Source organism: Vigna unguiculata, chromosome 3, assembly GCF_004118075.2.
Source record: "Vigna unguiculata cultivar IT97K-499-35 chromosome 3, ASM411807v1, whole genome shotgun sequence".
Taxonomy (NCBI): Eukaryota; Viridiplantae; Streptophyta; class Magnoliopsida; order Fabales; family Fabaceae; genus Vigna; species Vigna unguiculata.
The window spans coordinates 32453706-32465343 of record NC_040281.1 but is presented as its reverse complement, the minus strand read 5'-3'; the positions used below and the strand labels follow the sequence as shown (position 1 = coordinate 32465343).

The 11638-nt window shown below is 35.6% G+C and overlaps 1 protein-coding gene across 1 annotated transcript; it reads left to right on the top strand.

Annotated features, from left to right (window-relative positions):
- The first annotated feature begins 6768 nt into the window (after positions 1–6768).
- LOC114176973 (erlin-2-B-like) lies at positions 6769–10057 on the top strand. Its single transcript, XM_028062176.1, has 9 exons — positions 6769–6943; positions 7913–8036; positions 8117–8184; positions 8273–8332; positions 8432–8590; positions 8869–9015; positions 9143–9357; positions 9470–9578; positions 9657–10057. The coding sequence occupies exons 1-9, from the start codon at positions 6836–6838 to the stop codon at positions 9747–9749; spliced, it is 1083 nt and encodes a 360-aa protein (XP_027917977.1). The 5' UTR covers positions 6769–6835; the 3' UTR covers positions 9750–10057.
- The last annotated feature ends 1581 nt before the right edge of the window (positions 10058–11638 follow it).

The window sequence follows — 11638 nt, the reverse complement described above, 5'->3', positions numbered from 1 at the left end:
TCATTTCATAAGACAACCAATTAACACATCTACTACATCATATCATCATTTCCACTTTCGCTTTTCTTAACCTTATTTAGTCCCTATCATGTCACTTGCAACTACATGCTTCATTTAAATCATAATAATTCATCATTTAAATAACTAAGGATGCAAATTTCGTACAAAATCACATAGCAAGCTAGACCAACGAGCCGCCTGGCGGCAGTTCCTGTATCGTCAGGCGGTGCATGCATATCTGGGTTCTACCCAAGTTTTTCCAGCACAGAAATGCACCCTAATATCCCAATTACAACATCCATTATATTGTCATAAAATTCATTGCACACATCATACAAAGAACAACTGTATTCTCATGTACACTATTTGTTTTTATGCCACGACTCATCTATAAATTACCAATTCTAAACTGATTCATCACCAATCCCAACATGAACCCTAAATCCCCAATTTCACGCAACATTCATACCCTCAAGATATCAATATTACCTGCAGACATTTACAACATAGAATTCACGTTCGTGCATATAAATAATCATGGCAACATCACAGAAGACACCAAAAATATCAAAGCAACCAAAACTGGGCTGCGCAGTATACGTCGCCTGGCAGGTCATCCCCCGACCGCCAGGCGGTTCATGGTGAAACCTAGAAAAATGGGCACAAATGTACGTGTCGCCGTCATCATTTAAATAACTAAGGATGCAAATTTCGTACAAAATCACATAGCAAGCTAGACCAACTAGCCGCCTGGCGGTAGTTCTTGTATCGTCAGGCGGTGCATGCATATCTAGGTTCTGCCCAGGTTTTTCCAGCACGGAAATGCACCCTAATATCCCAATTACAACATCCATTATATTGTCATAAAATTCATTGCACACATCATACAAAGAACAACTGTATTCTCATGTACATTATTTGTTTTTATGCCACGACTCATCTATAAATTACCAATTCTAAACTGATTCATCACCAATCCCAACATGAACCCTAAATCCCCAATTTCACGCAACATTCATACCCTCAAGATATCAATATTACCTACAGACATTTACAACATAGAATTCACGTTCGTGCATATAAATAATCATGGCACCATCACAGAAGACACCAAAAATATCAAAGCAACCAAAACTGGGTTGTGCAGTATACGTCGCCTGGCGGGTCACCCCCCGACCGCCAGGCGGTTCATGGTGAAACCTAGAAAAATGGGCACAAATGTACGTGTCGCCTGACGGCTCATGAACTGCCGCCAGACGGTTTCTAGAAAACCCAAAAACGCAAATACAAACGAGGGAAAGACATATTCCACAATTCCATTATGATTCAGATCATACATTCACAAGATAGCTAAATAAAACAAGTAGTAAGAACTTCTCTAACCTCTCTCTCTCACCCTTGATTGGTCTCTTAATCATACCTTAATTGGAATTAAATGTAATAAAATGAAAATTCATAAAAATAAAAGTTAATACTATTAATTCCCTATTAATCATAGCTTTCGGCCCTTTCTAGTTGCCTCCTAGGGTTTTCTGCGTCTCCTCACCTCCACACCCAAGTGGGTTTTTGACCAAAACTGGTCCAAGCCAAGGTTTGATCCCATCACAATCAAGTTTCAAAGCAAGTGTATAACCACTCAACCAATTCGTGTTTCATGATAGCCTTTATAAATTTAGAAGTTTATACCCTTTTATCACGACCCAACAACATCACAATAAAATAATAATTTAAATAATACATAAATGGCATACATAGGACTTGAACCCAAGTCCTCTCACACAATCAAAGTACTCTCAACCACTTGAGCTAGTACTTTTCCACGTCATGAAAGTTAGTATTTAATTCCATAAAGGCTTTTCTTACCCACATTTATTAAATAATTATTTATTTAATTATTTAAATTTAGTGGGTCTTATATTTCAAGGCATGTAAAGACAACTTCATGTCATACATGCCTATTACTAGATTAAATGTTTGCTTTTTGAAAGGCAAGTACGGAGGAAAATTGTTAATAGTTGTAGGAAGAGATGGGAACATCAAATGTTGCCTCTTGCTTATGTTATTGTTGAGGTTGAGAATAAGGATTCATGGAGCTAGTTTTTGAAGATTTTGATTGATGACCTTGGTGGGGCTGCACTTTGATTTATGTCAGACCAATAGAAGGTAACACCACATATTTGTTTCTTTACTAAATTCAGTTTTGTATGACAACACAAAAATATTCATTATATTTAACTAAAAACACATGGCCAACCACCAGCTATACAATATCTTATGGGTGGAGTTGATCAAAGATTTTGCGTCAACCACTTGTATGCCAATTTTAGGAAGAAATTTTCTAGTAAGAATATGAAGAAACATTTATTACAATTTTGCTTCATCTTTAATTGTTTTAGGAAGTCCACATATGAAGAAACCTACGCCTCAATCATATTCCCTATCAATGGGGATAAAGTGTGGGACATTACATCATATCTTGATGTGTTGCCCCTATGAAAAAGAATATTGCGAGGAAGACCAAAGAAGAAAAGAAGACCACAAGAATAGGAGCTAAAGAAGGATGAAACACAAATAAGAAAAGCGGGGTTATGCAAAAGATGTCGCATCTGTAGGCAAATTGGGCACAATAGAAGAAATTGCCCCCAAGCATATCATGCACACGTAAACTCAACCACACCAGCTCAACCAAATGAACCTACATCATAACAAGCAAACCAAGAAACAAAACCTTCTACTCAATCATGTGTGCAAGTAATTAGAGCATAACGCCTTATACTCAATCATCTTAGCAAGCAAACCAACCATCACGTAGTAGACTAATCATGAGACAGAAGCTGAATGTTAGGAGGGGACACATGGAAACCATGAGTTGTAACCATTGATATACCATGTTATTTTTTATAAGTTGTTTGAACCTTGGAGACTTTATAGCACCTGTTTTATTTGCTTTTTGAATTATGACATATGAAGTGGTGGACTACTTTTTTTGTGATGTAAAATGGTTAAGTGTTAGACTAACTTTGTTTGGAACAAGACAATATTTCATTTATGCTTATCAATATGAAACAGGTGTTTTTTGCTTTATAGATCAACTTTGTTCGACAATATTTGGAGAAATCAATGTTTATTAATGTTTATTAATGCTTTCATTATCTTAGCAAGCTAATTCAATTGTTTCATTTGTAGAAGCATTTAATAAGGCTTTACTTGGTAAATGGAAGTGGACAATGGGAACTGATAAAGATGACATATGTAAAGAAATTCTGCAGTCAAAGTACAAATCTTGGAGGACCCTGAAAAATTTAACTGAAAATAAACATGAGTCTTGGTGGTAGAGAGACCTTAGGAAAGTATGTGGCAAGGGACAAAATGAGAATTAGTTTGATAATAATATTTCTTGGAGTAGAGGACGGGGAAATAAGATTTTATTCTGGAAGGATAATTGGCTAGGCAATTCTTCCTTGTTAGAAAGATTTCCAAGGATGTATGCTAACTCTATTACACAAAAGGCTAAAGTAGAGGACATTTGAAGTTGGAATAATTGGGTTTGGGAAAGGAATTTGCTATGGCAAAGAGATTGGTTTGAGTGGGAGAAACCACATGTTGCTAATTTCCTACATGAGTTGTCTGAGCGTGTTGTGGATATGGGTAAGGAAGATGGGTAGGTTTGGAAGGATAATCATACTAATGTTTATACTGTAAAATCAATCTATAGTAGTCAAAACAAGATTGATAGATGTCGATGATGATCTATTTGTACAACTTTGGAATATTAAAGCCATACCAACTGCCTTACACTTAGGACGGAAAGTAATCTTAAACAAAGTCACAACCTGTGATAATTTGCTCACAAAAGGGGTGAGCTTCCAATGTGTATGTCATGTGTGGCAAGTGTGTGAAGAGTCAGTGGGTCACCTATACTTTTAATTGCTCTTTTGCTTAGAGTATATGGAATTTGTGTGATAGTTAGGTGGGTATTACACGGTACACCACATTTTAGCAAAAAACCATTTCCATCAATTTTGTATACCAGGACTAAGTAAAAAGGGTAATTCTATTTGGAAGTGTATGTGGGTTGCTATTGTATGGACCATCTGGATGCATAGGAATGGAATCACTTTCAGGAGTAAGGTGAAGGATGGTGAGGAAGTGTTCAACTTAGCCCAAACCAAGACTTGAATGTGGATAACTAATAAAGTTTCCAATGCTAGATTCACATACTCATTTTGGTGCTTATGTCTACATTTGTGCATTAAATCAATAGTGGATTAGGAGTTTTTTTTTTTCTTTTTGGTTAGTGGGGGGATGATTGTGTAGCTACCTAAGGTGTAGTCTTGTCCACACGCATCACATGGTGCTTTTTTGCTAGGTTTGAGGTATACTTTGTTTGTGATATCTTTTTAACGTTACACTCTTACACAATTATTTATTTGTGCTCATCTAATGTGTCATCTAGACTCAGGCTATATAGCCTAGAGATTTCTTTTGCAAAACATAGAGTGTGGGCTTATGGATCGGATGGACATGCATAGAAAATAAAAAAGAAATCTTGTCATAAAGCTAGCTAGGACAGTGATTTTTCCTTGAGCTTGTGGAATCCTCAACATTCTTTGTCTCTTTGTCTTCAGAAATCTGTTCTATTTTGCTTGTGGAATAGTTATCTTCAACCGTTATATCCTCATTTTGGTAGGTAAAAGGGTTGAAACATCCTAAGTGTTTCTCTATTTATATATTTTTTATTGTTGATTAAAAAAAAAACTTTTTGATTCGTTTAGTCACAAGTCAAGTAACTATTCTAAATGAAGAACTATCAAGTACTACAACTTTTTCATTGATGTTCAAACATTACATAAAACAACACTACACTATAAGCTTTTAGAACACATCATGGATTTGTCATCAATATTGAAAGTAAAATTATGTTAATTACACAAACAACACAAACCACCCTTGTCAACATCTTAATCCTTTTTCAAAAACCTTAATAGATTTCTCCAAATTAAATATTTTCTTCCTATCAACATCCCTTTCTTTTGCCATCATGAAACTTCCACCCATTTCTTCAATCTTCATAGTGCCACCACCATTTCTTCAATATTGACAGTGTCATTCCCCTTTTCTTCAATCTCATCTTCAATAAACCATTTGAAGTTATTACACCCACCAAAATTTTCACTTCCACTCTGTTCGAAAAACACCAATCACGTGACCATCAATATACCAACAATGAAGACTATTTTCAAAAGCAAATACAGAAAATCATAGCATAGTTTGCATGTATCTTACCTTGTACTTAAGGCAACCCTAACATTCTTTCCCTTTGTTCTTCGCAATTCTCAACACTGATTTCTCCCCATAATAGCAAATGGGTGTTACACCCAAACTCCTACGCCCACCTCCACCACAAGATGAGGCACTAGGGTTTTGCAATCTCCAAACAATACATTTGCAAGATGAATATGAGTGGCTGAGAGACATAACTCATCTTTGTAGACCACAACATCGAAGAAGAAGAATAATAACCAAGATTGACACTAACACCACTAATTTAGGGCTTGAACCAAAAGAGGCAAATAAATGTAACGTATCTGTTACACAAATTACATTGTGTTGCATTGCATTTCAAAGATAAATGACATGCATCCTTTACAGAAATCCATCTCACCATCTCCAAACGTCATTTAATCCAATTAAAAAAAAAGGCACGATTGATACAACTTTTCCAAAATAGAAACCTAATTGAGACACATAGAAATAAAAAGACCAAATTACTATTTTCTTACAAAAATGAGATCAAAACATAATTTTAAAAAATAAATAAATAAACTTAAGCCGAACATTAATTCAATATCGGTAGTTCAATAACGGTTGGAGAAACAATTACACACTCTTCTGGTTTCCGATTGAAGGAGTAAGATTAGACACGTCAAAGTGAGTTAACTTGGCTCATACAGGTTGACTCACCACGAGCCGGGTTGAAAAAGAGTGAATCGAACCCGGTTCACTTTATGGTGAGCCAGAAATTTTGCAACCCGGCTCAACCAACCAAAAGTTGGTGGGTTAAGTGGGTTGGCTCACCAACCCACCTAAAAAAATTATTTATGTATTAATTTTTAAGTATTCGAATATTTAAATAATTATTTAAGCGGCTCATGAGATGACAACCAAAGTAAAATTTAGAACCAATGTCTTCATCATGCTAACCACCAATATATGATGAATTGTTTCCAAGAAAGTGTCCACATAATCCAAAAAAACATGGCTAATATTACACATTTTCTATCATTCTATTCAACAAATATAAAAAAAAAACACTACACATTTTTTGTTGTCATGCTAATTTAAAAAAAAAATTTGTTTATAAGACAATTGCTTGAGTAATTTACTATAAAGATTATAGTTAAAGATTATAGTTAAAGATTAAAGTATCAACGTATATAACTTGATAATCAAATTAATTAAACATTCAAATTATTCAAATATTATTGAACAACATTTTAACATTTAAAAATATGAAATTGTGAACCTATATAATTAGAGGTAATAAATAATTATTAAAAAATTAAAAAAATTGTAAAAAAATATTAATAGATTAAGTAGGTCAACCCATCCTCAACTCAACTAAAAATTCACTCTCAACCTAACTAAAACTTGTTTAATCCGTGAATTAAGTGAACCAATTAAATTAAATATTTTTAAAAAAACTAGATTTTTCTTGATCAAATATGATTCGAATCCGTAATGTATTGACAGTGAAGGAGACACATACCCCGATAAAACAGCAAAGAATCTATAAAACAAAAAGAGGGAAAAAAAAAAGAAGCTGTCCACCGCCATGGATTCGCAGCACCGAACAGTGGCTTCTCCTCCTCCGTCACCGCAAGGCCGCGATTCCACCGCCATTCTCTTCACCTTCCTCTCATTCTTTGCCGTTGTCGCTCTGGTAACTCTCTCTCTTTCTCCTCATTGCGGTTCCATAATATTTTCAATCCCGCTTGGGTTTTCCACTTTTTGATAAGCGACAATGCCTCACTTTATTTCACCTCCACAGCTAATGCCGTATAACTACGATGATGTTCCGTTGAATATCACTCGTATATGTAATCCTTTATTGATTCATTACTCACATATCTGATTTGGCTGTTTAATTGGTTAGCCTCTCTCTGATTTCGATGTTTTCTTTAACTTGTATCATTGTGTTAGGAACATTTCCCCAAAAAAAAAGGTAAGTGCTATTTCTGAATAACAAGCATTCGTTCAGTGGACTGACCTTAATGAAACAGGCAAAGTGGAGTTGAATTGCATTAGCTGTTACCAGAAACTTGATATACTTATTATTTTGTTTGATCACTTTTGGTTGAATTTTACTATAGGCCTTGCATTTAGTGATGAGATAGTAGTTATACGAATGGAATGTAATCACTAACATCCACTTGTGCGAGAAGGAGAGAACCTCTTTTGCATCAAATGTGATATGATATTACACCTACTTGTGGAAATGTCAGGGATATAAATATTCAATTATCTGCTTAGAATTGTTAGGTGGAGGAAAAGTGGAAAGTTCTAAACTACTGAAGTTAAATGATGATGAATTGTCTTGCTTCGATGTTGATTTGGCATTTTTTTTGTTTACCTACGTTTTTTTTTTGGGAAGATCACTTCGGAGAATAAAGATATTTTGTTTATCATTTTCATTTTTTTTACTTGTTTATGTATGTTGAGTATGTTGGAACTTCTACTTAACTAATTGGGATTCCCAAACATTTACTTTTCTTTATCAATGATCCATGTAGACGAACCACATTAGGGTAAGGTTTTTTTTACTTATTGCTGTACTGTTCTTACAATTGGAAAATATTTACATTGATTCTACTCAGCCTTTGAAGCTTAGAGACATGTGATTTTTCTACAGGTTTTTGTTCCTTCAGCATCACCATCCTTCCAAAATACCTTATCCATTCTGCACCAAGTCCCAGAAGGCCATGTGGGGGTATATTGGAGAGGAGGTGCCCTTCTGAAAACAATTACAGAGCCAGGTGCTGCATATTCATTTCTTTTGTTCAGTGTATACTAGCGCCAATGTTTGCTTAATTTTCTTTATATTATTGTTTTCTAGGATTCCATCTAAAGATGCCTTTTCTTACCCAGTATGAACCTGTTCAAGTGACTCTTCAGACGGATCAGGTAACTTAATTAGAGAAAGTTCAGGATTGGAATTTCAGTTCTTTTGGCTCTATCCCTTTGAATTTTGAAATTATGGTGACCATTGCAGGTGACTGATATACCCTGCGGTACTAAAGGCGGTGTTATGATCAATTTTGAGAAGATTGAGGTGATAGTTTTTTTTTTCTATAATCTTAGATTTACTAGTGTTCTGTTTTTTTCTCACATTTAATATTTTTTTATGAAGTGGTGTATATTCTTCTTTTAGGTTGTTAACCGACTGCATAAGGAATTTGTCTTTGAGACATTACTCAACTATGGTGTACACTATGATAAGACATGGATATATGACAAGATTCATCATGAGATCAATCAGTTCTGCAGCTCTCACAGTCTACAACAAGTCTATATTGATGTGTTTGATCAGGTTAAATATTAATATTTATAAGTGAGTTTTAGAGCCATAGTTTATTTTATGCTGGTACCTTCCATTTTATAGTGTAATTATTAAGAACAAGATGATGGTGGGACTTGATATTAAATAGTTTGATGTATGCTTAGGAACTCGTAGCTTCTATTGTCATCCACAGGAAAGTGATTCTTTCCCTGCTTTGTACAGATGAGTTAAACCGATGTGCATCTTTTGGCTTATGGTTTTTCTCCTTTCTTGTTGTCTGAATAATACCATCATTTGGATCCTTTCAGATTGATGAAAAGATGAAAGATGCTCTTCAAGTTGACTGCACCCGCTATGCTCCAGGAATTGAGATCATTAGTGTCCGGGTCACAAAGCCAACTATTCCAAATACCATAAGACGCAATTTCGAACAAATGGAAGAGGAGCGTACTAAGGTATACTTTCAGTAAGAGCTGTCATTTTCCTGTTGACATGTGTGGAGCTATGTAAGTAATTAGTTGATAATTTCATCTTCTCTCTACTAAATGATGTTAAGGAAGGGGCTTTGGATGTTTGGGATAGGTCTTAATTGCTATTGAGAAGCAGAAAGTAGCGGAGAAGGAGGCAGAGACTATGAAGAAGATGGCCATTAGCGAGGCTGAGAAGAATGCCAATGTTAGCAAGATCCTTATGGAGCAAAAATTGTTGGAAAAGGACAGTACTAGAAGACAAGAAGAAATAGAGAATGCAATGTATCTGGCCCGGGAGAAGAGCCTGGCAGATGCAGACTTCTACCGGTGAGATTTTCCTTTCCTAATGTCTTTGCTGAAGCTATATTTATGAATAAGATATTACAATTATGGAATTGGAAAAAATAAACTATTAATTTTATTGTTTTTGCATTTCAAGAGTAATTAAGGAAGCTGAAGCAAACACCTTGAAGCTTACCCCCGAATTTCTTCAGCTAAAATTTATTGAAGCCATTGCTAATAACACAAAAATTTTCTTCGGTGACAAGGTAATCGCTTCCTCTACTAGCTATGCTATTATCCGTCTGACCTTCTTCACAGACCTAACCTTTCAGCTTGGTCTTCAGGTTCCTAATATGATTTTGGATCAAAGGCTACTTGGAAACTTACTTCATGAAGATTCTATAGGGACAACTGCAACAGGCAAATCAGATATCTGAATTATTAGCTGTCAGAATTCTGAGCTCAAATGATTCGACCATCAATATTTTGGAGAGGAGTTATATCTTGGCAGTTATCTTTACACATGAAAAAATGAAACAGTTCTACAAAAGCTTTTTCCTTCTTGTGTGGGGAGAATGTAGATAAAAGACTGTCCATTTTGCTACAGTGGAAACTGTAACCCTCACAATCAGAGATCAACTGTTACAGGTGGGAATAAAGGACAATATAACACGAAGATCAACATTTTCTCATTTGTACGAACTGATTTTTTATTGTCGTTACACGTGTCATCTTTTCACATTTCCATAGTCAGGTTTCTATATGTGTGCATTTAACTTTGAGATAAAACGCTACGCATAGAAAAAATATATACCTCAAATCAAATTAAATAAAATGGGACTGCTTTACAGTGTGTATGGGTACAAAACTTTAACATCGTAATATTCTTTCTAAAGAATTTGAAATTAAAAACTAAGTTATTGAAGTAAATAATTTCAAAAGAAATTGGATTTCTTAATATTAGATTATTTTAGTTTCACTTAAAATGTGAGAATTTAAAGTTTTTCATATTGTTAAATTCTGTAACACCCCATTTAATTTAATATACGAAATTAAAGGAAGCGTCACAATAAAGATAACATAATAGCGCAGTCTTGGAGTTTAAAACTCAACTCCTTACAATCCAAGGCACACCACGATGTCCAAAAGAAAACTGGATAAAAAGTTTTACAAAAAGCATATAGATCCAAGGACAAACAAGTAAATGGGCCATAGGGACTATGCGACGAAACCATCACCTCCCTGTTGTCCACAGGTGTTCCACGCATTTGCTCACATCAATAAGTTGATGATCATCGCAAAAGAGAGTACCACACAGCAGAACACAACAACAAAAGTAGGGTAAGCTAGAGCACGAAAGATTTCATTCATACAATCAGATATATTTTCACAATCTCATATACACATATCAATCAAGCATGTTATGACTTCTCAGACAATACACTAAGACACGACTCGACTCATCCGGAAACATATAATCTGGTCGGATTCAACGGATGCTTGCACTTGTGGTGGATACCTCTGCTCACCCCCGAGTTGCTCACCCCCGAGCTATGTGTTATAAATGTTACAATGAATCAATTTCCCTCACCACAAGGTTAGCCCTTAATGAATTTTAGGCCTCCTGCTACTCTCACCACAGGAGTCAGTTAGTCTCACCTAGAGCGGACTGACTCCTTAGAGTGTCAGGATGCAACCTTACCTTGAATCCTTACCAAGTTATACAGATGGGGCACCACCATAGACACCCACTAACAAGGGCCCATGAAATTACGTCCCGACAACTGAAGCGTGACCCTGGAATCTCACCTCGAGATTTCAAGGAATTACACACTGACTACTACTAACATAAACAAGCAACCAATGAATAATTATAGCACATACATACATACATACATACATACATATATCTATATATATATATATATATATATATCAACTCTCGCAACCAACCCCTTTCTTATTTCAGATCAAACCAATACCAGCACATCATGCTCCACCCATGAATTAGAATCCAAATCCATCTCATAACCATGCCACTTTCACAACCAACCATTTCATGCTCATTTCATGCCAAGGATTTATTCAAGTTTGTCATTCATAATTCATACACCCTCTCACACATTCATATTATACCCTTCATGCCATTATACAATAACCCCATCAATTGCATGCCAAACATAAAAGAGCAGAGAAGTAAACACCAAACCAGCGCGTACCCTCACCCAAGCTCGTCGCTCAGGCCAAGGGGTCTCGCTCAAGCGAGAAAGACTCTCGCTCAGGCGAGTTCCCCTTCGCCTAGGCGAGAGCTCGATAAAACTGGGTA